Source organism: Sinocyclocheilus rhinocerous, unplaced genomic scaffold (genome assembly GCF_001515625.1).
Source record: "Sinocyclocheilus rhinocerous isolate Xijiao unplaced genomic scaffold, SAMN03320098_v1.1 scaffold2941, whole genome shotgun sequence".
Lineage (NCBI taxonomy): Eukaryota > Metazoa > Chordata > Actinopteri > Cypriniformes > Cyprinidae > Sinocyclocheilus > Sinocyclocheilus rhinocerous.
In genome coordinates, this window is record NW_015642529.1 from 208,414 (window position 1) to 235,817 (window position 27,404).

Genomic DNA, 27,404 nt, shown 5'->3' on the forward strand with positions numbered 1-27,404 from the left:
GAAATTACTAAAGATTCTTAGGACACTAATATTTTGCCTAAGTAACAACATATAATATACACGCTCGTTTAGATCGTCAGAAGGCGAATTTATAGATACTAAACATGGTAGGATTACATATAGGTAAGATGACAGGAACGAGTAGTTCCATCATAAGCCTGCATAAAACAGTATAAAATCTCAAAGACAACATACACAATGACCTGAATGATATGTGTGTTCATTCAAAGAAAGGTTTTCCTATGGATTAATTAGAGAAGAGTCCATTTCTACTGTGCACTGTGTCTTTCCTATGGAAATTGTAGTGAGAGGGGTAATTCTCAACATGCCATTAGGTCGTAAATGTATCTGGTCTAGCAAAGGTGTCGTGGTTGCCATGGTAACCAGTGTCCTGGGCCTCGTTCACAGACATCTTGGCACCCAGTATGTTTATTGGGTGAGGGGTCTGTGAATGTTTGTTAATCTAATGAATAATTGATTTGTTAAATCAAATGAAAAATGGTGTGTCTGATTGGTCCAGACGCTACACAACATTCAGATTGAATAGGACAGAGTTTGTTTGCCTTTTATCACCGAACAGCTCGCATTCCACTAAATGCCCTTTCAGCACATCTATGAGTCATCTCATCCTTATGAGGTCACTAAGGAAGCTCCCGCCAGTGTGCCGGATCCAGTCGGAGCGTTGGCTATTGACATATTTCCTTCAAGAACACAGGGCCAGGGCAAAGTAAACATCGGCCTGCAAGGCGTGCGCTCGCACTGATGCTCAGATGGGCTGATTTCTCATATCAGATTTCCCCAACATATTTCTGTGGCTGCCTAGACTAAGCAGGAGTCCACGTTAAGAACAGATAACGAGTGTCTTTCACACAGCACCGACACGTACCAGGGCGCTTATCTCTGCACCTCCTCACATGCCAGTGCAACCAGGACAGGGAGGAGATTGTTACATTTGGTGATTTGTTTTTACTTCTCGAAGCAGATAAAAATGCGCATAGCTCTATGGAATCCTGGTAGAACGCGTGTCCAGCTCTGAATGTACAGATGCTACTAACACAAGAAAATAAAAACTTATTACCAAGCAATGCTTCAACCAACTGCACACAAAATAAGAAATGTAAAAAAAAAATTAATAAACAGTTTAGTGGTCATCATTGACTCCCACTATATATATTTTTTATGTACATGTATACATACATACACACACACACACACACGTGTACATATACACACATATATATATATTTATTTATTTGTGTGTGTGTGTGTATGTATGAATGAATGTACAAATGCTACTAACACAAGAAAATAAAAACTTAAAGGGCCAGTTCAACCAAAATTTCTATAATAGTTTACATTTTCAAAACGGTTACTTACTTTCTTCTGCTGCACACAAAATAAGAAATATAAAGTATAAATTGTAAAAGAGTAAAGACTAATCAGTATTTTCTTGCAAAACATAATCAATCTTTGTTTTATTTACAAAATATCTTTTTTTTTTTTTTTTAAGTATACAAAAAAAGAAAGGTTTGAAACAACAGGAGGATAAACTATCCCTTTAAATGTGAATGCTTTTTTTTTTCCTTTTCAAAACTTTTGTTGGACTAAATGTTAAAAAAATTAATTAAAATATAATTCTTACCCCTGAAAAAGAATGTAGGAAATACCTAGCATTTAATTCAGGATTTATTTTACAGTAGAAAAAAAATATATTAGAAACGCCTTCAATTGAACAAAAGGATACACTTCTTCCACATCATTTACAACCATTACCGACAGAGCTCATGTAGACCAGCTTGATCTCCAGAGACATCTGCTTTGCCCCCTAAGACCCGACATCCCGTCATCCGCAGCGACTGAAACTCCATTTCATTCCCTCATCCGTAATGGCAGCAATTAAAATATAAGGTAAACTTTTCAGCAGCCTTTCATGGTACTGAAAGGCATTGTGTTGCAAATGGGGAGTAATGTATTCATCCCTAGGTAAACATCCCTGCCATGTCCCTTCTGCAGAACAGAGGAGAACAAAATGAAAGTGATAATTTCTCCCCCTCTGAGAATTCGCCTCTTTAATTCTGACAGTAAACTCGTGGCTGTTACGGGGTGTTAAGTAGGATTTAAAACTTGTCAGACAAGACATGTTTGAAATTGCTTTAAATAAGAGTACTGTGTTGCTGTCAACCAGAGGCTTAGAGGAACATACTCTCACAATTGAGGCACTCATCTAAGCTCAAAGAACCATGCCCCTGCTCTGCTTCTTCTCCTTCCTGCCTGCGTCCTGCCTCCTAACACTGTGATCCAGCCCCTCCTGGTGGTGACATGTGCAGTGACACAGACGTATTACCCACTATCCAGTCCGATGGCCACCCACACCACCTCAAATCTGGCTGATCGTGGAGGCCTATGGAGAAAATCTGTTGCATCGAATATAAAACGCTCACATTCTAAACACTGCATGCCTGTTCAATGCAAATAAAAAGGCACAAGGAGATCTGAAATATAAATAATGATGCTGGAATTAAGATTTATTCATCTCATATTCATGCATTTTAGATGAACTCAAAACACAAATCTGTGGAGATAAAACATGACTAAGCATGTGTCCTTGATTCAGATGCTGGAGAAGCAAATGTGTTATTTTACCAACATTACCTTCGTATTAAGTCATTCCAGTGCTAAAAAGAAAATATATAAATCATATCAGCAAATAACACTATGTATGCCAAAGGACTGGATGTTGTAAAATCTACGATCAGGGCCTGACACTAGAGCATTAATTAATGAGCGCATTACTGTAGCAATTAGCCCATCGTAATTAGAAATGAGGGCACATCCAAATATTTCTGTGTCTTTGTATTAAGAATGACTGGTAAACAGTATCTGACATTTGTAGATAATTAAGCTGGGTAAAAAGAGGTCTCGAGTCATCAGGGCAAATACACACAGTTTAGTCTTGAGTGAGTCTTTGCATTACAGTGGTTCTCAATGTGAAATGCTATACTACTATGAAGCAAGGTTACACAGATCAATAATGTATAACAGTGTCCATGATAAAGAAAAGGAAACTATCTTTGTGCTCTTTGTATATCATGTTGGTTTCATATGCTTTTAAAAAAATTTCAAACCATTTTCAACAAGTGTAAATTGAACGACTCTAAAAACTCAAGCATACAGAAATAATATTTTCCTTACGGCTTGAATACACGTAGGTATGCGTTTTAATCATTTTCAGAAAAAAAAAAAAAAAAGTTGAAATATTTTTCCCAAGGTAATTTTTTTTTTTTTTTTACAAATATCATTAATGAATAATTCAAAGTGCTGGGGGAGTTGCACCACATGACAACCTGAAATAAACCTGATAAGCCAAACTGTCTGATATTTTATGAGAATTATTGACATACAGTCATGAGGGTCTGTTGGGGTCTTCTCTATTATATCACTTCCTTTTTTCCTGCATGTTTCTTCTGTATGTTGGTTGCACCACATGACATTGTAAAATAGTGTAAAAAAAAAAATACAAGTGTAAAGAGCTAAATTGTTAAAACGTTTTTTTTTTCTTCTAAGAAATATTAATGAAAGATCCCATCTGCCTCCATCTTCTACTTTGCTTTGTCAATTCTCTGTCCTGTCCAAAAAAGCCAAAAGCACATTTTTAAAAAAGTAGATGACTACAACTTTTCAAAAATGTCATTTTAATGAGCCTTTTTTTCTATTATGAAAATTAAACTGGATTATTAAAATAACTTGTGTATTTGTGAATTATATTTCTAATGATTTTAAGTCGAAGCCACTCTCACAAGCTCTTTCATCACTTGTGAAATCACTTGCAATGAGCGCTATTATGGAATACTTAAACAAAACAATTAATTCAAGCATCCTACTGAGCCTCGGTTTATTAACACAGCTTTGCAAACTCTGTATTTGTCTTTTTGTTACATAGCTTGCTATCTTACAAATATAATATTTTGCCTGAGACAGAATACATGAAGCCCTTTTTGAGTATAACAGAGAGGGAGGAAAAATCCTGGTAGTCACATCAGTCATCATTCACTGTCCGAGGCACTCAATGGGCAACCAAGCACATTTACTGCTGGTTCTTCAGCATGTTGCCAGGTTTCTGGGAAGTGAAAAAGGGAAAAATGGCAGACAAAACACGGGTAAGCGCAGAGCTGGAGTACGACGTTAAGAAATAACCCTTTGAAGCACCTGGTCCACGATCTGGCAACCACTCTCGGCGTGGCGAGTCTTTATCGTACAAAGGGATTAGATCGCCCAGTCTAAGAGCCTCCAAGTTATTAGCACCTTCTTATACAAAGTATAACAGCAATCCTAAAGACATTGATTGCAGGGAACAGTTCAAATATGATTTCCTTATAGCTATTAATATGTATGCCTTAAATAGAAGCACACCGCTAAGCAGCTTATGATATTATGAAAAGAATGTTCCCTCAGGGACATAATATGCCAACAGTGACAGTAAGGAGAGATTCGTATTTACCCAGATTGGCTGTACTTACGTCAAGCATTCTCCGAGCTTGTGGGAGGGAACACGGGGCAGTGGCAACAGCTCGGTTTCGATAAGCACTTACCGTGAATAAAAGACAAGCATGAAAGTGAGGTTTAGCCTCTTTAAAGATTCCTCACCAAATGTAGAGGCAGATAGGGCAGGTGCCTTTGGTTCCGGACGTGATTAGCCGTCTGTGGCTCACTGTTCCTGCAGAAACGAGACATTGCAGAGACATTGTCCAAGCTTGTCCAGGTGGGGGACCTGTCATCCCAAACCAGGGCTTAACAGAGTGCCGCTTCGAGCAAGAGATTAGGACCCGAGAATTTAGATTCTTCTCTTTTTTTCCCCAATGCGTGCTTAATCCAAAGAAATGTTTTTTTTTCCTCGTTCCTTTTCTCTCGGTTGCTCTCGCTGACATTCTAGACTCACTTCATGTCATTCTGTTTTAATGATTCGCTTTATTTTTATCTCCCAATGTTATTCAGATTCTCTTTTTTCCAGATGAGCCGGGTTTGATTTGTTCTTCATTATGCAGTTTTTCAAGGATAAAAAGAGAGGATTTCGTTGGGTTTTTCTTGGGATTGATTGGCACGGCTGTGGTCTTGCCGGATAAATACACAACAGTAGATCTGCCGTTGTTAGAATGAGCAAGATACTATTGCTGAGCCACACAAATTTCCCAGACACATTGTGAACCTCTATAACAACACTCCAATCACTAAACTATAGCACCTCTACACTCGTGTTGATGTTACCGTTGAAAACGACTAAAGCACTACAACAAATTGCTCTGCTACTGAGGCTGTTGGCCTCGAGTATGAACTGTGACTACAACTCATTCATATCTTTAAAAGCACAACTTCAGTCTCACAACTGCAGTATAGTTCAACAATATCATTTTTTTCCCAATACATTCCCCACACAATGGATCAAGGGCTTTTTAAACTTTTTGATGCCAAGGACCTCTATTATGATGATTTCTTTGCATCCCAACTTTCTAAAAAACGGTTTGGGAAAAATATATATATATGCTATTATAAAAACAATTCAATTAGGCCTTTATATTGTGATTGCAGTAAACAAAATTGCAAAAATATTATCTGGAAAATATTTTATATATGAAGTTCACACTGTATTTGAGATTAACACTTAGCTCCTGGTTTTCATCCAAAATATCTTAAATTGTGTTCCGAAGACGAACAAAGCTTTTACGGGTTTGGAACGACATTGGGGTAAGTGATTAACGACAAAATTTTCATTTTGGGGTGGAGTATCCCTTTAAGTTTATAGTATAGTACAGGGTTCTTCAAATCTTGCCCTGGAGGGCCAATGCGCTGCAGAGTTTAGCTCCAACCCTGATCAAACTCACCTATCTGTGATTTTCTAATGATCCTGAAGACATTGATTAGCATGCTCAGGTGTGTTTCATTAGGGTTAGAGCTAAACTCTGCAGGAAAGTGGATCTAGTGGGCCAGATTTGAGGATCCCTGGTATAGTACGTTAGGCCTAACGTTAACATATACATTTCACCACACATTATTAACGTTGGGTAACTGTAATACGTCTCTAAACAGTTTCGCTAGTCTTTCTGTTAATTTTTTTTTAAATTACTTTATTACTGCTAGCGACCTAACTGGGACAGCTAGTTATTCATTTACAATCAAGCTCATTCTCCGGAGTACACTAACTAAACGGAACTTCAACTTAGTTTTTTTTTTTTTAAACCCATTCCATTTTAGAGTGCATTTAACATTTCTTTATATAATATGTATAATGTTATAAGAGTTATGTATCAACAGTGTTGGGGAAAGTTACTTTTAAAAGTAATGCATTACAGCTGTTTTTTGTGAGTGGGATGAATTAATGCAGTCACATTTAATCTAGAACTACAGTAACATCATGTTCACACAGCGCACACAGCTCCTCTGCACTTCCGATTTCTCCCAATATGGGTACAGGAGACTTGTCAGTCAATAAATGGGAAAACAAAGTAACTGGCGTTACTTTTTTGAAAAAGTAACTCAGATATTTTCTTGTAAGTTAAAAAAGTAATGCATTACTTTACTAGTTACTTGAAAAAAGTAATCTGATTACGTAACTCGCGTTACTTGTAATGCGTTAGCCCCAACACTGTGTATCAAAAACCAATATTACTTACCCAGCTTCTTCTGTTGCCTGACTCTGTCACTTGTCGTCTGTTAAAATTTGAACCGTCGCCGTGGGAACCAATTTAACCCAATGCTGGGTTATTATTAAACACCCAACGGTGTTTAAAAAAATATCCCAACGTTTTAGAAAATAACCCAACATAGTGACCCAATATGTGTAACCCATCAGTTGGGTTAAAAAAAAATAACTCATCGTTTTTTGCCGTGATTATATGCATGATAGGAAACACTGGCAGTTTTGTGTATGACCTTGAGGTCATTTCAGTGCCACCCCTTCAAATAGCTGGTTTGTTGATCCATAGGATCTTGTTTTCTGACAGGTACTATCATCAAATGACATTCGGTGACTCACGTATCAGGTTCAATGCATATGTGGTAATACACCATCAGTAATAGAGAAGAGAGCTTCTCCCCGCTCCCTTAACACTTAACTCCATTCAACCCCTGTTTATCAACTTAATTATCCTTCTATCTGCAAGTGAAACACACGGCCGCCTCATTCTCTGAGCTATCCCAAAGTAAAAGATGAAAGCAAAGGGTGAAAGGTGTGCAGGCGGAAGAACGAGGGATGGAGAAGGAGTCAAAGTGTTTCATTTATAACCAGAAAGAGGCCCTCAGAGAGCATTTATCCATAATGGGGAAATAATGAAGAAAGATTAAAGCCCTCTGGAACATTTCCGTTTTTTTTTCTCTAAATGATCATAATGTACCCCCGTTCGTCACAATGGACTCGGAGGGATCTTCAGACACCATTATACAGCCAAAAATGAGCCCTGGCAAAAGCTTGAGTCACTCTGTCAGTTAAATGCAGGCTGTGGCAACACCGGTGAAAGGCTTACCTGCGAAATAAGAGCCGCAGCTTTTGTCTCCCTTGTTTGGCGGTAGAAAACATCAGAATGGAGTCTATTTCCTGAGTGATTCGAGGTGAGTTTGGAGGTTCAATTGAACCTATCATTACGCCAGTGATTAGTTTAATGCCAGCAGGTGTGCTCAATGAGGACCCGAATAATGATCTTTGGAGTGCTCTCTACAGCTTAACCCCTGACTGAACTATTTTTGTTCTAAAGAAGCAGGGTCTGCTCAGAGATTTAAGAGCAAAAGAGAACAACCAAATAGTGAAAAAAGCATTATGCATCAAACTGATAGCATCATATCAGAGGAAACGGTATAAAAGATCTTGAGATATTATACAATATATGGGTGTTTTTTTCAATGTGGTTTTTATTAAAACTAATGGATTAACTTTTAACATTTACTTATATTTATTTTTTCTTTACTTTACTAAATGCTTTTCATAAATACACTTTTATACTCTTGTCTCAGTACCAGACTTTCAAACTATGAAAATCCAACATAAAATTAGGAGTTACTGTACTATGATAATTTAAACAAAATGTGAAAAACAAACTATTTTCATATTACTTTAACAATTACTTTCAGGGGCAAATAATAATTATATTACATATACCGTTGGACATTGTTAGTAGACAAATTAAATAGACTAGTGTTTCAGGAGATTTTATATTCCAAATGTGCCCATGGCTGAGGGTTGTCCTATCCTGTTCCTGCTGGCTAATGTTCTGATGAGTTTAGCTCCAACCTTTTATAACACACTAGCCCAGACGTTTTTAGTAATCCTGAAGACCTTGATTAGCGTGTTCAGGTGCGTTTAATTAGGATTGGAGCTAAACTCTGCAGGATAGTGGCCCATCAGGAGCAGGATTGGACACTAGGCTTGCCGTGATAGACGGTGCTGACGGTGATACCGGTGTTAAGCTGCAACACCGGTTACGTCACTTGCCCACCGCGGCACCGACCCCCACCGTCATTTAGATTTTTTATAGTAATAAAAATCATTTAGTTCAGTAAAAGAACAGACACTACAATTAAAAACTGAACGCGGCTGCTCAATGCAGCGTGCCGAACGACAGTCGCATCACAGATCAGATTTCGTTTGCCGCTATTTTAAAGTGAAAGTAAATGGGCACACCGCTTTTACAAGCTATTTAAAAGCGAAGGAAAGCGAGGAAAAGAGGGAACGCCCCCGCCCCCACCCCCGTGGTGATACCGGTATTGTCACACGCCGATTAACCGGTGGGAAAATTTCTTCACCGACACAACCCTATTGGACACCCCTGCCATAGCTGAAGAAAGACATTGGCTACATTCAAAATCGCATACTTCGCTACTATTGGGGCTTTTCCACTGCATGGTACGGCACAGTACAGCTCGGTACGGTTCATTTTTTTGGGGGTTTTCCACTGGGTACAGTACCTGGTACTTTTTTTAGTACCACCTCGGTTGGGGTTACGAGCGCACCTTTTTTTAACAACCAAAAAGTTTTGTTGTCTGTTGTGGAAGTACAGACGTTCCTCTCGTTGATAGCAGGGGAGCGGATCCAGCGAGAGCTTGATAGGGCGACACGGAATGAAAAAGTTTTCTTTAGGAGTCGTGGTAGTAGAGGCGGTGCAACTATAACGACATGTGAACAATCCCGCCCACTCTAAAGCGGTACTGAACTGCAGTGGAAACGCAAACCGTGCCGAGCCGAACCGTGCCGTGCTGAGCCGTGCCGAGTCGTACCACGCAGTGGAAAAGCGCCATAAATGGTAGGCGAAAAATAGTATTTGACAAAATGTGTCCAAATTCACAGTAGTCATAAAAGAGTAGGCAAAAAGTACCCGGATGACCTACTACATCAGGCGTGATTCTGAAGTGTGCATATGATGGACACTTTACTTTTGTGGTCTCAAAGTAATTACTTATTCAAAAAAGTACCTACTTAGGAGAGTATGCGATTTCGGAAGCAGCCCATTTATTGCTATGACAGTTTAAAACAGCCATTCCCAAACATGGTCCTGGAGTACCTTCAGCACTGCACATCTAAGGGCTCATCCACAAAAAGCCAGGGCCCGGTTGCATGAAAGTCCTTAAGTAATTTGACTTAGGGGTATTCCTGAGGGGGAAAAAATCCCTAAGGTAAGGGATTTCTTTAAGTGCGTTGCAACAAACATGTTAACTGTCACCCTTACCTAAGTGTTTATACTAAGTGTTTCACGGTAGTTCCTGGCAACATACGGCAATGGGCGCCGCGGTTGCTATAGTTACTGCATCTCACAATAAACATAGATATGTATATCTCTGACAATAATCAGAACATAACCAAATACAAACCTAACCAACTAAAACACGAACAAATAAACGAGCGCTGCCCGTTTCTGCGCTGCTTTGTGTATAGTCGTTACCGAGGAAACCGCTTTTTTTCTAAAGTGAAAGCGCCTCCTGCTGACCAATGAAGGAAAATTTACCAAATGTGAAAATTAACCCTTAAATTTATCAAGGTGAAATAGTTCCTAAGGACTTTGTAGCAATGCTTAAGGGAACACTTAGATAATTAAGGGGAATACTTAATGACAGCCTTAAGGTTCCTTAAGTTGACCCTTAGGATTTTTCTTGCAACCCAAGTTTCACTAAGGGTTCCCTTAACCTTATAACTAAGGGATTTCTTAGCTTAAGGACTTTCATGCAAACGTGGAACAATGCACTTATTACACTATTTATTAATCCGTGTTAATGTTAGTTAATAAAAATACAGTCGTTTTTTGTTTCGTTTTTTGTTGTTCATGTTTGTGTTGCTGTTTCATCAGGCAAATTCATCAGTGTACTTAATACCCCAACAAACACCAACAGGGTGAAAACACTGATCCACAAGCAAATAGCCATTGTAATTTGTGCGTTGGAGTTCATCACACCGTGAAAAAAAGCATTCCTTTTTCTGCTGTAGTTTAGTTCCTACTCTGCACAAAATGGACCTCCACAAGTACACTGTGGAGCCAAAAAAGTACATTAATCAAGGATCATTTGACCCTACACTCTAAGAATAAAAAAAGTGCAAAATTGTATGTTTACAGCAGGGGTTCTCATCTCTGGCCCTCAATGTTCACATTCCTACAGAGTTTAGCTCCAACCTTGATCAAACTCACCTGTCTGTAACTTTCTAGCAATTGTAAGAGTTGAGAACCCCTGCTTTATGCGGTAAAACTGCTTGACACTGGGGCAGTACCATTAAAGGTACATCATTGTACCTTATATACCCCTAAAATGTGCATATTAGTACCTTGGAGTAGTATTATGTACCCTTGTGGTACACTGCAGATCAGTCAACCCCAATGAAAAGTGTCATTTCCAAGATGGTGGAGACTAAAGTGGTGTTTCATTGGAGATTTTTGGGTAGAGGTGAGAAGATGTGTTTGGACTGGAACACTTTGAGGTTGGAAGTGGAGCATTAAAGATGAGGTGAGATGAAACATCGACATGCTATGCAAATGCATTTACAAAAAGTAATGAATATCCACTGAAATGCTTGAATTCTGAAGAACGGTCATAAATGAACAGACATAAAAAATATATTTCACCTTAATTATGAAAAAGCACAAGAGCAAAAATGAAAACGTGTCCATCGCAGCCTTAACCTACGGTGGAGCCGACAGCTTCCTCTGACACTTCGAACATGAAAACACGCTTTACAATTGCCAGCTTGCTCGGTTATAGTTTGAATAACCCTGGAAACAGAAAATAACTCTATTGTGTGACGGTAATGAAATTTTGGCCAATCTAATTTGACTTGTTGCATAAAATATCTTGGGCAAAACTTTTCTCTGCTAAAACTGCCTCTTATCAATTCATTTGTATGTGGAAAAAAAGATGAAGGGAAAAAATGGGAACAGATTGAAACTGGCATAGAATATGCTCCCATTGTGCTGCTGCAAACGAACGTGTGTCCTTCAAGAAAGAATAGCGCTTTGCTTCTCATACCAAAGTCTTGATGCTTTCCCTTGAATAAATCATTCACATCTATTGAATCCTTTTCGTTTCACAACACAGGCCGTCCTTTCAAGATGGAGAGAAAGGAGTCTGAATGACTTGGAGCTGGAGAGTTACCTTGCATAGAGAGGAATTAAGGACCAGTAGCCAATATTGTGGATCAACTATGCCCAGAAGAAAGGGGGCATTCTTGTGTTACCTGGCTGGGGAATTAAGCCACAATAGACTTCAAACAAGGGATGGCGCACAATTCACGGATTGATTTTTACTTCAGGGACCTCAGACTTTTTCAAAACACACAATATCTGCCGAAGATGGACATAAAGCCGTGAATTGCATGAATGGGTGATGTATTACCCTCGCGGCCTGTGTCAAGGGAATATAGGTACCTTCAGACCTCGCTGGGTGACCTCAATCTCTCATACACCTTATTAGAATGGCCATGAGGTGAGAGCAGCTTTGTGACTCGTCACATATTCTTTGCTCTGCTGTTTTGTAGTTCTCTGTCCATACTGCTGATACCTTTTTACATTACACGCTGAACTTGGACTTGGGTAATACTGAACAAAAATCACTCTGAGAAATAATGTAAGAGATCCCACCCACACAAACCCTCATAAAAGCCTATACTGTCAGTTCCATGACCAGAAATTTTCAGGTCATTTCTTTCAATCGCATCTTCTAGCCACACAAATGTCACACAAAGTACATTGAAAACAGGAACTTATGATATTGTACAAATGATATGTTACCATTCCAGGAAATGTATATTTTATACTTCAAGTACCACAGAAATTAATTTCTGAAAACTGGTGGAGGAGCTCTTGATTACCAACTATTCCGCCCAAGGGGTCAAGGTTTGGCTGGTTAGCGTGGTCCAGTTAGCTCCTCCCCTGCTGGTAGATCATGCAATTACACCATCTGGGCCGTAATTACACCATTTTTCTCCATTGGCAGGCATTTAAGACTAGCTGTGTATTCTGATTGATGAAATTAAAATTTTTCATCATATATTGAACTTTTAACAATGCTTGATTTTGTAGCATGAAATGCAAATGAAGGGCTTGATTGGGACTGTGAGTCTGTCAGCATTGTCATAACATAATTTTCCTGTGGCTCCAGACTGATTAGTGAGGTTATTTTGGTGTTTGGTGCCCATGTTTTCCGATTGGATACTTCCAAAGGTCAGCTGTCTAAGATGGATATGCTAACATTCTCCAGGCATTTCAGACCTCCTTGATCCTGCCTTTGCATGATCTATGATGTCAAAGGATGCAGACTGTCATTTTCATGCTTTTAAGTGCCCTTTAAAAGGAAATGTCACTGGTAAAACAATTAAATACTTGCAATTTATGTTGCCTTTTTGGGAGGTCAGGATACATGGCTACTTATGAATGGCCGAAGAAGGTATAATATGCGCACATCCAAAAACTTTAGGCAGGTGCTCGATCACATGAAACACTCCACTGTCAATAAACAAAAATCTTGAAACATTGTGTTTTTAATAGTGTTGTTTTTGGTGGCCTGTTTTAATTTTAGTTTTAGTCTAGTCTTTGTGTGAAACTGTCATTTTAGTTTTTATTAGTTTTAGTCACGTTCATACTCTTTTTAGTCTAGTCAAGTTTTAGTCAACTAAAAGTCTGAGCATTTTAGTCTAGTTTTAGTCGACGAAAACTGATGACATTTAGTCTAGTTTTAATTTTCGTTGACGAAAGCAACACTAGTTTTTAATAAACTTATATTTGAGAGCAGTAGTGGCAGTGTGCCGATACTAATAAATGGCCATCAATGGTGAAAAAGGCTTTCATGCAGAAGGGCTAAAACATCTACCAGCAGAGGCTAACGTTTACTTTCTGTAACATTGGATGTTAAATGTATACTACACTATCTTACATTCTGCAAATTGAACAGCTCATTATATTCCAGGAAATGGAATTCAACAGTCGCTTCCTTTACTGTGGGGTTGTCCAACATCCGCTGGAATGCCACTCTCTCGTGATCACGTATTACAGTTCGTGGAAGCTAGAGATGCATCGATGCATCGATTCGCTTCATAAGGCGTAAGCCGTGAGGAGCACTTTTTATGATGGATGGATGCACTTTTGTAACTGTAAAACAACACCCTTTTTCACCCTGTCAAAAACAGCTCTATTCACATCGACCCGTTTCAGTGCATGTCCCTTTAAATGCAAATGAGCTCTGCTCACCCTGCCGGCCTGCCCCTCTCTTCCGTGAGGTGACGAGAATGTAAACTTTATAAGAATGTAAACTTTAGCCGCATAAACTCATGAGAATGTAAACTTTAGCCACATTTAGCCAAATAACTTGCTAACTTGCACATTATAAGGAAAGGCGATTTGCAAAGATTAATAAAAAACACCTTATACTCACTTCTTCTGGAGGTGAAGCTAGATCACGAATGATTCGCGTGAACATAGATGCATTTAGGTAGATCAGGGCCCATTCCCTTCAAAAACAAAAGTAATCCTCTGCATCTTCAGCGGCTCAGATGTCGGGAGTAAATGACGATTGCCATGTTCATTATTACATCCAACAACAAAACACCTCAATCGCTTAGGAGCCATTCTTGTCTACACCTGCTCCGGTGTCGAAACAATGGCGGACTGTCTACAGCTCACTCAGGGTGGCTCTGTGATAAAACGCCAGTGTTCGTCAATAGTCGTAGGAGCAGCATGGGTCTGTGTGACATCACACAGCCAAGAATCTGAGAATGACTTGATCAGAGAAAGGGGTTATGATTTTTGGGGATTTAAAAAAAACACTGGGTGGATTTTTATCATTATAGGGTGGTTGTGTACACACACTGCCAAGACACATTTCAGTTCAAACATCATGTAAAAGTGAATTTTGCATCCGATGACCCCTTTATATATACTCCGATTGTATTAGTCTGAAAGAAGAAAGTCATATACACATAGGATGTCTTGAGAGTGAGTAAATTATGGGGTACTTTTCATTTTTGGGTTAACTTTCCCTTTAAGTCACTTGGGTTAAACTGCTCAATTCATGTCACACATCACTTTTTAATGTGTGAAAGTTTTGATTGTATGGACTTCCAATGGATGGACAAAAATGATGACATAATATTTAAAGTGTCTTAATTTTTGTCCAGAAAATGAATAGAAATTATGGGTTTGGAATGGTTGAGTAAATGATGACAGAATTTTCACTTTTTGGAAAGCTAACCCATTTATACTTTTTAAAATGTCTTCATTACGTTCATTATATTGCAATGCCAGTCCCCAACGCACATGACTGGAGCCCTAGATGCTGCCTTTAAATGAAAAGACACAGGCTCCTTAAGACCTGGTCAAGGCCACACACAAAGAGAGGGAGGGAAGAAACCTCAAATCATCACACAACCCACCTGAGTGACACGCGCTTGGGCTTGGTTCTCCCTTCTGAGGCCCTGATAACACAGCTTTCTTATCGCCTTCAAGAGAGGAGATTTGGCCCCTGTCCAAGAGAACCAACGAAGCAAGAAAACCACTGTCTAGACACTTAAGGAGAAGTAAAGGAAAAAAATGCTCTGTTTGACAGGAAATACTGAAGGGGCTTTTCACTGAAGTCAGGCGAGTTGAAGGGCTGTAGTCCAGACAATGTCATTGTGCTGGACCGTCTCACCAAATCCCCTTTTCTCCCACCATTTCACCACCATTTACCATGGATCTCCTAGCCGGACTATTGAAGGGCTGTAGTCCAGACAATGTCATTGTGCTGGACCGTCTCACCAAATCCCCTTTTCTCCCACCATTTCACAACCATTTACCATGGATCTCAGAGCCGGACTATGGGGAATCACCTCTTATATGTGCTATCTCTGAGCAAGAGAGTGAACACAGGCGGCATGGCTGCTTTTAGGTTTACAGTTATCATTAACAAAAATGATGGGGAAGAGACATGACATTGGGCAGTATACTTCCCAGAGAGGTCATTACCGACAGTCAGAAATTTTAATAAACTTTCTATGTTCATATGTAACCTAATTGATGGTCATTGGCCAAAAACACTCACAAATTATCTTGGTGGATTAACTACTAATGTCCAACAACCGTGTTGAATTAGTTACAAATGTTTTGAAATTTAAAATTCTGTTTACAGCAAATAAACATTTTTCATTTTCATTGAAAGGTGTCATTTCAATTGGTTAAGCTAAGCAGGTAGCAATGATCTTGAAATGTTAACCAAAAATGGCATCAACCAAAAAATGCTAACTAGCAAAACCTAAACACACGCAAAATGGTATAAGAAACACAAATGTTTATGAATTAGTTGGTATATAGACATTCTACAAACTGACCAGCTCATTATTTCAGATACACATTAATCAAATTTATTTGAAGAATTTATATTTTATTTATTCAAATGTAACCGTGCAGTCCATGCTTAACAGTTATTTTTTATTTTTTTTGCAATTACTGTAGAAGCTTGTTTTTTCTTCAGCTTAATAAAATCATTCTGATTTTCTCTCTTGCAATTGCAAATTTATGTCTTACTATGTGAATTTGTTTCCTTTGCTTTTCCTACCTATTAACTTTGTTTTTTGTTTGTTTTTTAGTCAAACCTAAACCACCTAAAATTATTTTTAGCAAATTTTCTGATGCATTGAGTGCTTCAGAAAGCTAACTTTATTTCCAACAGCCTACACAGTTTTTGATCTTACACATTCACTGTAAGCAAAAGTAGACTAATCGTGTAGCATCGATCCTCAAATAGAAGCAAAAAAGTTGTTTATGCAAATGTAGTTTTGCTGATTAACTTGTAGACCAGTGGTTCTCAACCTTTTTGACTCCAAGGCTTCCCATTGTACATAACAATATTCAAAGGCCCCTTGACTTTTCAGTGGTTAGTGATTAACTGGAAAGAATTTGATGCTTATTTAATGCTCATTCTGTAATCTTGATGCCCCCATGGAAGTTTGCTTAGGCCCCCTAGTGAGAACAACATTGTGTTATAAGTATGAATCCCATTGAAAAACTATTTGAGTGCCCTTCATCCAGAAATATCTGGAAGGAAAAGGTACAATGCAAAGACAACAGTGTGTTTACAGTCTCATCACATGCTTTGGATCTGAATGGCACCCCTGTGTCACAGCTCAGTGAAGCAAGACGCGCCAGAACCAAAGCGCTTGCAATAAAAAACATTACTCACTGTCTAACAACACACACTCACACACAGATAAGAAAAAAAAAACAATCATCTCAAATACACTGACCTCTTACCACACAACATACACACACAAAAACAACAACATATAAATCCATCATTAACGTGACAGAACGTATTAAGGGCTCTGACAATAAAGACAAACGTCACATGTTTAATAAAGAGAAGAGAGGGTGTATCCAACCCAGTCTGATGAGAAAACCTAACTATTTTACGAGGTGGTGAATTTGTATGGAAACTGTAAGCAATTACTTGGCAACCATCAAATACTGTAAGTATGTTTGAATGTTTCTAGTATGAATGTAATCCGGACATACTACATGTGTCATGTTATCAATGTTATCAGACATACCAGCATCATTTATGTTGCTTCATTGCCACTTTACAAATCCTGTCCCGTGGCCTCATGGGATAGTACAGTGTCCATCAAATGCAGACTTCAGAATCTCAATAGAAATAGGTCATATGGAAACTGTTCGCCTACTGTTCTAAGAATACTGTGAATTTGGGCATAATCCTCTTTTTACATACTGTTTTTCACCTACTATTTAGTAGGAAAATATGTGATTTGGGATACAGCCATGCTTTTTTTTAGGAAAACAAATAAATGAATGAATGAAGGAGTTAATTAATTAATTAATGTAAGCATGAAGTTCCATCCCTAAAGCAGATTGTACAAAAATATACAAATGATATCTTACAAATTAGCCTCCAATTCACTAAAATGTAACATTTTTACAAATTCTGATTATAGAGTGTGTTGGTGTATCCACATATTCAGGATGTAAAATAATATCACTCAAAAAAATGATCAGTTGACCGCTAATCTGAAAAAGCTCACTCTCTACAACCGAAGGCAAGTATTACAAAAACACTGGAGTAGAGCTGTTACCTCTGGCATGATTTCGATTGAAATATCACTGTCAAGTTTTGCTTCTGAAATGTTGAACCCAGTAGGACTTTGATGAAAAGCACCCGGAATATCAATTAAAAAGCGCAAGGAAAGAACAGAGCGCACGAGGAAGAAAAGAACAGAGCTGAGGCGTCGGCTTCACTGATTGGTTGTACACATCCTTCTGCCCCCTTTGACCACAGGTTAAGTCATGGGAAGTGTGGGTGGCAACAGCAAGCAGAAGTAATTATTGTTCGGGGCCTTTTAATTTCAGTGGCATTTAAAATGATTAATCCTTTTCTAGAGCTCAGAGTACTTCATATTTTCATACTGCCCCCGAGGAGTCACTCATTTCTGAATAGGTCGTCTCTCTCTCTCTTGATTGCTCTCTGTACATTCAGACATTGGAGATGTAACGGCGGTGTTTGTTATTGACTGTGCGGATCATGCTTTACCCGAGTGGTCGGAAACCATCCGCTAATGGTCGCCATCTTCATTGTTGTTGGCCATTCAAAGCAATTCACATAATTAGGACAGCACATTCTACTATGACCTGCAATATTATGAAGACTGTTACAATAAAAAGATATATGCTAAGTAAATAACCTTTTTTCTTCACTATTGCCCCATGTGTCAAACTCAAATGAATTAATGCATTAAGATTTTGAAGCATGCAAACTGTTATCAATAATAATGAGCAGACAAAAGATAAAACAAAAGATAGAGAATAAGAACAAGACTAGCTGTCACTGGCTGGTTAACTGGCTTAAATTAGAATAATTTGTGTAAATTCTGTCCTCCTCCAAAAAAAATTTTTTTTCTCCCATAAGCACATTAATGTATGGGTAAACTATTTAAAGAAGCTTATAACTTGAACTATAACTTGAATTTCATAAACATCAGAGTATTTTATAATATTAGTGGTGTTTTATATGTTGCATTATATATTAATTTATATTAATTAATAATATAAATAAATATGCAAAATATTAATAATTTTATTACCTGCTATTTCTTAATTTGCTACTTCTGTCAAAATGTTAAAGGGATAGTTCATCCAAAAATGAAAATGCTGTCATCAATTGCTCACCCTCATGTTGTTCCAAACCTGTAAGACCTTTGTTCATCTTCAAAGAAGAAATTGTTGAATAAATGTGTTGTTTTTGTTTTCTTTGCGCACAAAAAGTATTCTTGTAGCTTCATAAAATTAAGGTTGAACCACTGATGTCACATGGGCTACTTTAATGATGTCCTCACTACCTTTCTGGGCCTTGAACATGGTAGTTGTGTTGCTGTCTGTGGGAGGGTCAGAAATAGGGCTGCACGATAAATCGAAATGGAATCGAGATCGCGATTCGACAGAAGCTGCGATTGTCATGCGTATCTTTCAGTGAAGCACGGTTCTGTGATCGGCAGTAAATCTCCATCCAAAGGCCAGAGGGCGCTCTCGCGCTGAAACTCCAAATACGCCTCGCAGAAGAAACCAAAGTGTAACAATGCAAACAGGTTTTCTGTAAAGGGGAGGTTTAAGGTTAGGTTAGGGTTATATATATATATATTAAAAGAGGGGTTAAACTCAGGGAAAACAAAAAGCTGAAGGGGCTGAAGAAGCTTTCAGTTTAGCCCAGCTGTAGTGGCAGGCAGAAGACGCTGGTAATAAATTGACAAATCCCAGCAGACATGTGGAGAAAGTCTGGCTCTCCCATGATCTCTCCAGTGTGGCAAATCAAAACCAAATTTCCTCCTGGGCAGCAGTAGACACGGACGAACAGATACCTGCGGCCACCTGGGCCTCACTCCTAAGACTTGGCCAAGACAATTTCCCTCAAATCACCTCTCTATCTTAATCTGACAGCCCTCCTCGATTAGGAGGTGTGAAAATTACTTCTCTACCCACCAGCTGTCGTTCTGAAATTATCTTAATTGTACCATGATTATGCCTCTAAGCTCCTATGAGAGCAACCGTTGCATCCGTTAAAAAGTACTAGCAAAGATGGGAAGACCTTCAAAGTGTAAGTGAACACCTTAGAAGAGCTGCAATCCACACACATACAAACACAGAGACAGGCTAGAGAAATACAGTGCTATACACTAGCTAGCAGATGCCTAACTATTTGACAAAACAAGGGCTTAGCACGTGTTCACCTGCGTATTTCGCTTAATATCAAAACATAAACAGTGCTAAACCTTGTATTTTCCGCAAATAAGCTCATTACCAAACTCAACAAACTTTGAATCAAAAGAGAATCTAGACACAACTACACAAAGTTGCAATTTGCAGACAAAACCATAGCGGTAAGTAAACGGTTCCATTAATTAATAATGCTTCTGTAAATATTTTGCTTTCTAAAACGTATGACAGCTTAAATGGCCTTGTACAGAAAGATAAAGGAGGGAAAGGAACTCACCACACAGTAACAACAACGTTGATGTTTGGAAAATAGTCCTGCTTGTATAATTAGTAGAGTCGTTGTCGTTTTTTCTTATTGTTTAATTCCAGTTGCTTGGCTGCCAGTAGTGGTTTACCGCTGGTAATGTTTTTTTTAGCATTTCGAGACTTCAATTTCAGACGTGATTTCAAATACATGATGTGTTCACGTGTGGAGAAGCTTCCACAGCAGGGCTTTACTTCAGTAACTAAAGGGAGAGTCAACTAGAGCCGGTTTTCTTCTTCTTCTCTTTTTCTGCTATAAAACTGTATCAGTGTAAAGACCGTTCATCGGAGAGGTCACAAACTTGGCAGGATGGTACCACACACCTCGCTTTTCAGACCGATGAGCTTTGTAAAAATCGATGCGTATCAGAAAGGCGGGGCATAGAGGAGAAGCAATAATGTACTGTACATTATTGTTTCTCCTATATGCCCCGCCTTTCTGATACGCGTCGATTTTTGTGGAAAATAATGTGTTTTTTTAACCTTAAACCGCATAAACACATTTCATTACACCAAATACACAAAATAATGTTATTTTTAGCAACATCATATGACCCCTTTAAAATTGCTTATTTCTCTGGATTTAAACATTCTTCGAAACATTTGGGATAATGTAAGTACACAAGTCAGCAAAATATATAACACTGTTCTAGTGGGTTTTGGATATTTTAATAAAAAAATCTTACATATTGTGCCTTTAATCCGAACTTCACAAATTTTTGCACATAGCAGCTAGCTAGGGATGGTTCTGGTATACCTATAGGTAGGGAGTTAGGTAAATAAATAAATCAAATGTTGATTAATTGAAGTGTTGCAAAGCTAAAAGAAGATAAAAACAGCAGACGAATTGAAATATATCTCCTGAACATAGTGCAGCGTTCAAACATACACATAGGCCACAGGACGCACTTAAACTTACGACAAAATTGCACCTATAGAGTACTACAACTAAAATTCCTTACTTATTCAAACCAGTTGTAACTGCTTCCAGGTAATAGAATTGGAATTAAACAATAATGGAAATATTCAAATTTCAGCAACTATAACATTAAATATTAATGGCCTATCATTGCAAAAATGGTGTGGATTTAAAAAGAAATAGTGTGGAAACAATTATTTGTACCAAATTATGTGAAAGTTGGCCACGAGGTGGCACTATAATAACTAAATTTAAATGTTTTGCTAATAAATACGCAACCGGGAGCAAATAAAGAAATATATATATAAAACCATAAGTTTACATCACATTTTTATGTTTACCTATAAAATTTACTCGCCTATCAGCAAAAAGCTAACTTTTCTTAAAGGTCTGGTGGTTTTGTGGGACAGTTATATCGCTCATAAAAGTATGAAGAACACATTACCACTGCTAAGATGATGCAAAAGAGTTTTTGCGTTGGCCGGGAATCGAACCCGGGTCAACTGCTTGGAAGGCAGCTATGCTAACCACTATACCACCAACGCACGTATTTCTAAGTGTTTTGCGTCTGTTTTTTTTTACATGTAATTCCGTGAAACATTCCCATTCCTCACTATTGTCATTTATTTCTTGTAGACTAATCGTAAAGTGCACACTAAAATAAAATCGTGGACCTTCCTTCGGTTTCTTCCTAAACACTTCAAAAAGAATGGGCTCGTCCGGGATTTGAACCCGGGACCTCTCGCACCCAAAGCGAGAATCATACCCCTAGACCAACGAGCCATACTAGCAATCGCTTTCGTATTGGTTTTGAATGATTTGTCGTGTATCATGTGTCTAGAAGTTCGGATTTGTTTGTTTTTTTATGTCATGTTTTAATAAAAACACTGTAACAGTATAATAAGCGTAACAGTATAATAAGCGTAAATACTGTAAGTGTACATTCATACAGGGGACACGGGGATTAAACTCACTGGGGAGCCTCTCTATAGCATTGATTAGAAATCTTCACGGAATGGCCGGTTAGCTCAGTTGGTTAGAGCGTGGTGCTAATAACGCCAAGGTCGCGGGTTCGATCCCCGTACGGGCCAACCTTAACTTTTGTCATTTATTTCTGTATAAATCAATTTGTGGCTATGCACAACTGAGTATAACTTTCTCAGCTGAAGTGTATTTTACCTTCTCTTTTGCCTTTTTGCAAATAAATACACAACTTCAAATTATTTTTTTCTTATGCCAAAGTATAATTCCTGCCTTGGTTTAATAGGTTATTAATAGCTTCATTGACCAGCTCAGGAGCTATACCTTCAGTTTAAATACTTTAATATATGGAGAAACATTCTTGTCCATTTCCTTAACGTGCATGATTTTGCAGGTGAAAATAACTGCAGTTTTCAGAAACACTCTATCAGCATTCCCTCGAAGGTCAAGAGGGTCTGATGCGGTCCTTCTATGAGAGCAATTCTAACTTATCCCATAAACACATCGTACATTATCAATGGTTTTTGTGAATGTGTAAGAAATCAGTATCGCCACAACAAGTGCAGATACATTTTCAATTTTTATTTTGCTTTTTGGACTGTTTATTTTCCAGTGTTATCCATTATCGTTTCCTTTGTCATTTTTGCATAATTCTTATAAGGCTTTTAAGAGGGCCATTGCTATGGATTCAGGCAAACCTGCATAGCAACTGGAAGACAAAAAGGGGCTGGACACTGACCCATTAGCAAGAATGAGTAACACATGACATTTCATTGGCACAAAATGGGTCTTTTTTCATCCTTCCAAATATTATACGCTTTAATAAACATGATTTGTAAATATCAAAAACAAAATGAAAAAAGGATAAGCAGGTTAGTGTACGTTTTAGAGACTTTGGTAACCTTGGGACTTCTACTTGATGAGTGACTACATCCCTGGGACGTCCAAAGCAAATGGCAGTTTGAAAATACTTCTGTAATAAAGAGTCCCTCTTTAAGTTGGAAAGCTGTAAAGGCTGCATCACTTCCCAGCGTTAGGAAATTAGGAATGGGGAATGAGAAGTGAAATGTCTGCAACAAAACGGCTACCCTAGGGAACTAGACAGAAGTACAGCTGGTTACCCATTTCCTATGAATGAATCTGACTTCAACCAGTAGCAATATCTTTCAGAGGTATACAGTATATTTTTCCCCAAACCCCATTGCAAAGGCATCTATGAGACAGAGCAGCTTAATAAACCCAAGAAATAACCTTGTAATGAAATGTTTTTTTAATGGCATCATATCAAAAATTAAACCTGGATCGTTGCAGACCTGAAGCATGGCCAGGACTACTTTTGTTTTCCTTCAATTTGTGATTCTCTCTGAAAATGCAAACATGTTGAATCACTTCATACCAATTCAGGTGAACCTTGTAAAAGGGTCACTGAACCTTTATAAGGGCCACTGAGAGAATCATCAAGACCCTTATTAGCAGAAGTAATTTGAGCAGAGGAAATGTGCTGATATATTAGGGGTCAGGGTAAGTGGTCCATCCACATCCAAATGGGTCAAATGAGGGATTATAGTAAGGGGGAACCTGGGGTTGCAATATAACCATTGAAGGACACACATTTCAAAAACGTTTGGGTCCCCATGGAGATGATCTCGCATTAGTCACAGGTGCACCAAAACTGGGGAATTCCTCAGAACTGCTCATATCGGGGGCCTAAAACCAGAAAAAACAAGCAACAACAGGTTTAATTACATTATTAGAATTATGCATAAAATTCATGACCGATTACAATTTTCCAGCACCGTATATGGCACTGAACACACAGCATTAGTTTACCTTTTCATTGCCAATGGCCCAAGGAGCCTCCCGCACAACAAAGCCCTTGGATGGGCCTCGTGGTTCTTCCATGCCGGAGGCAGTGGAACCAGAAGGCTTCATATAGGCCATTTTGGCTTCATTTTCAACCATGTCACCCATCTGAGGGCAAAGATGAAAAATTACCTTTTTGTCAATTTAATAATAATTATTTAATTTTAATTTCTTCTGCCAAAGTATAGCATGTTCTTACATATTCCTCCTCCAGGTTTAGAAGGTGATCAATGGCTTCGTCAACCTGTTCTGGACGGCCAGTCACAGTCACTAAATTGGGATCTGCAGCTCCACTCTGAGGGAATCGAACATCAACCTGAAAAAGGTAAAACACAATTTTAACAACTGTCTGTATAATTTATGAAATTTTTTTTAAAGGGGTGGTTGATTGCGATTTCACTTTTTTAACGTTAGTTAGTGTGCAATGTTGCTGTTGGAGCATAAACAATATCTGCAAAGTTACGAAGCTGAAAGTTCAATACAAACGGAGATGTAGTCTTTTAAAATTCTGGCAGTTTAATGAATGCAAAAACGGCTGGTAGGGACTACAACAAGTTACTTCCCAGGTTCGTGACATCACAAACCCAGATAAACCCCGCCCTCGGGAAAAGGCAGCAAAGGGGGCGAGGCCATGCTGCGCTGCTTTAGAGAAGAGGAAGAGAAAACTAGAGGTGCACGTAAAAATCTATTCATATATGAATCTCGATTCTGTCTTCTAACGATTCTAATGGATTCACAAGTTTCAAAATCAATGTTCAAAAGCAGTGGTTCTTAATACGTTTCCTCGCGTCCCTGCTCTGCATCTCTCCCTCTCTCATTCAGCTCATCTCCAGCAATGAACTGATACAATTATACACTTATTTTCACATAGCTATGACAAGCCAACCCTCTACATTGCGAGTAAATCACTCGCATATGCGACTAAATCTTTACTCTGGGCGACTAAATGATGTCTAATATTAGCCAATTGCTAATACATTCTCAGATTTTATTCGCCAGTGTGTGAGTTGGAGGCTAAGCATATGATTAGCACAGATATATTTTCACTCGCCGAACACTCTCTGAGAGCGCTTCAGAGTTTCACTCCGTTAAAACATGGACACTAGTGCGGTTGCCGTACTGTATTAGGCCTGTCGCGATTATTAAATAACCGTCTAATAGCGATTATTTGATCTAACCGCGGTTGTTTCAGACAACCGCGATTATGGTCGCACGAGCACATGATTTGGTCGCAATATTTTTACTTTATTTTTATTTTTTTGCGCTACAACATGGGATTATTCAATACATGCTGATGAACTTTTATCATAGTTTATAGTTATATGGAAACTAAAGTTGTTAACATTCAACCCGTTCTTTATCATCAGTAGTATTATTTGTGATTTAAATTTTGTGAATGGCAGTTTCTCTTATGCTGTGTTAAGCCGCGGGCTTCGGATGCTTTCACTTTCGAATTCGCGATCTTGTTGTCACTGTTTTGCTTAAATACATCTACACACCCGTTTTTTTAAGACTAAAAACAAAAGAAAAGTAAAACTAACGGTGACAGTGCTTGCGTGTTTTTTTCCCCACAAGAATAACCAGCATGTTCACCTTCTCTGGTTTAAGAAGCGGTCTTTTACTTGACTTTTGCTTGAAAACCATCCATCGTTTCCTCAATATGCGCGTCATTTTTGCTGCGCGCACGTATTCGGCCAATCACAATGCACTGGATAGCTGGCCAATCAGAGCACACCTCGCTTTTCAGACCGATGAGCTTTGTAAAAATCGACACGTTTCAGAAAGGCGGGGCATAGAGGAGAAACAATAATGTACAGTATGTGGAAAATAATGTGTTTTTTTAACCTTAAACTGCATAAACACATTTCATGACACCAAATACACAAAATAATGTTCTTTTTAGCAACATCATATGACCCCTTTAAACAGAGGAAGTCAAATACTTTGTATGAAATGAGTGATTGAAGATGTGACACCTTTACCATCTCACCTTAAACTCATCCATGATTTTGCGAATTCCCTTGCCACGTGCCCCTATTATGCGAGCATGGACTCTGCTGTCCAGGGTGATGTCCTCAGAGATCATTTCTTCCAGTTCATGCACTATAGCCTGAATAGCATCGCGTGCCGCCACAGCATTCTGCTCATAGCCAGTAATGGTAATCTGATCCTAGAAGACCAAATCAATTACAAAATAAATACAATTCTTGGTCATTTCCAAAAAAGGCATGTTTTTGAAGAAAAATAAGTTGTTTTTAGGCTCCAGCCTGTTACCTGGTTCTCATCATTTTTCTCTGGAAACTGAATGTTGACCTCATGCTCATTGCGGATTTGGGTGATTATGGCACCCTTGCGTCCAATGATCTTGGGGTGATACTTGGGATCCACAGTGATGGTCAGCTTGAAGCTCCTGAGAGCCTGCGGACAAAAATATACATTTAAAATATGTAATTCCCAGAATGTGTGATTACTAAGTGGAAATCATTTTGCATTTGTTTCATTTGCTATTCAGGCTACAAACTCACCCGATCCTCCTGTTCAGCCTGTAACTCTTTGACACGCTCAAGAAGACCCTCTTTAGCGCGGTCAAGGTGGGAGGCCAGGCCAGTAACGGAGATAATGTCAGACTGTAACTCATGAGCAGGCACTTGAATATTAACCTGGGGAGTAAAATATATTTGTCAGGACAGTAGCAAGAAAATACTGTTAAAATCTTTAGTTATAAATACAATGCATATCTCTAGCCATTTATATGACTTGACTCCTGATGTAGAAACAGATTTAGAATTCCACTGAAATCAGCTGTGAAGAGACTAACCTCAAACTCATCCATCATCTTGCGGATTCCACTTCCTTTCTGACCAATGATGTAGCGATGAAGCTCAAAAGGCACTTCCACCGCAATGGTTACAGGAACCAAATCCTAAAAGGACAAATATTTGTTATAGCATTTGACTAAAAGCACCAAGAACATGCAAACAAGAACTTCTGCATAGAAAAAAAATTTTACTTAAAAAATTTTCACCTTTAGCGCTTCAACAGCAGCTTCACATCTCTCTTTGCGGCCAGAGAGCACAATGACATCACACTTCTTTGGGACTAAAGGATCAGCAGGCTCCTTCACCTCTCCATTGGCCTCTCCATTCTCCTGAACTGGAGCATCAGCTGATGGAGCTGAGTAAAACAGACAGCTTGCAGATTATACATGTAATCATAGAGACATAAAGAGACAGAAAGGGGCCTCAGTAAATTTCAGATTAAGGCCTCTGCAAAACCCATAAATGTAAATGTTCAGAGTAGGGATGTCAACGATTAATCGATGATCGATTAATTGTCGATAAGAGATGCAATCGATTAAAGCTATCATGGTCGATTAAGTCGTTTAATTTTGGGCTGCGTGCGGCTCATGCGCAAAACACGTGCAAGCGGCTGTGAGTGACGGTGACGATATAAATGCATCATCATCATTCATTCATAATGTACAAATTAAGCTTTTAATGTGATTTAAACTTTAAAAGTACATTAAAATAGAAACAACACAAAGTTCTTCAACATGGAAAGCAATAGAAATGTAGTAACTAAGTCATTTCCCCAGATAATTCTTTCATATCGGGCTCTGCGCTTTGCAG

At 38.6% G+C, this 27,404-nt stretch overlaps 1 protein-coding gene, 1 long non-coding RNA gene and 3 other non-coding genes across 5 annotated transcripts; 1 reads left to right on the forward strand and 4 right to left on the reverse strand.

The window, feature by feature from the left end:
* Positions 1-3,892: 3,892 nt before the first annotated feature.
* LOC107756184 (uncharacterized) lies at positions 3,893-7,628 on the reverse strand. The gene is made up of 3 exons (XR_001641791.1): positions 7,515-7,628; positions 4,645-4,714; positions 3,893-4,117 (listed from the first exon to the last, which is right to left on the reverse strand). It is a non-coding gene; the product is annotated as an uncharacterized LOC107756184 (long non-coding RNA).
* Positions 7,629-21,404: 13,776 nt separating this feature from the next.
* trnag-ucc (transfer RNA glycine (anticodon UCC)) lies at positions 21,405-21,476 on the reverse strand. Its single transcript has one exon. It is a non-coding gene; the product is annotated as a tRNA-Gly (tRNA).
* A 166-nt stretch (positions 21,477-21,642) lies between these two features.
* trnap-ugg (transfer RNA proline (anticodon UGG)) lies at positions 21,643-21,714 on the reverse strand. Its single transcript has one exon. It is a non-coding gene; the product is annotated as a tRNA-Pro (tRNA).
* Positions 21,715-21,948: 234 nt separating this feature from the next.
* On the forward strand, positions 21,949-22,022 carry trnai-aau (transfer RNA isoleucine (anticodon AAU)). Its single transcript has one exon. It is a non-coding gene; the product is annotated as a tRNA-Ile (tRNA).
* Positions 22,023-22,473: 451 nt separating this feature from the next.
* On the reverse strand, positions 22,474-26,969 carry LOC107756186 (vigilin-like). Its single transcript, XM_016573220.1, has 8 exons — positions 26,801-26,969; positions 26,594-26,698; positions 26,301-26,435; positions 26,050-26,193; positions 25,766-25,945; positions 23,975-24,091; positions 23,743-23,883; positions 22,474-23,619 (listed from the first exon to the last, which is right to left on the reverse strand). The coding sequence occupies exons 2-8, from the start codon at positions 26,609-26,611 to the stop codon at positions 23,527-23,529; spliced, it is 828 nt and encodes a 275-aa protein (XP_016428706.1). The 5' UTR covers positions 26,612-26,698; positions 26,801-26,969; the 3' UTR covers positions 22,474-23,526.
* Between the last annotated feature and the right edge of the window lie 435 nt (positions 26,970-27,404).

Excerpts from the sequence above, each read along its gene's own strand:
- LOC107756186 (XM_016573220.1), bottom strand. Across the intron at positions 24,092-25,765 it reads AAATCATGGATGAGTTTAAG|GTTGATGTTCGATTCCCTCA; the intron begins GTGAGATGGTAA and ends TACCTTTTTCAG. Across the intron at positions 23,884-23,974 it reads TAAACCTGGAGGAGGAATAT|ATGGGTGACATGGTTGAAAA; the intron begins GTAAGAACATGC and ends CTTTGCCCTCAG.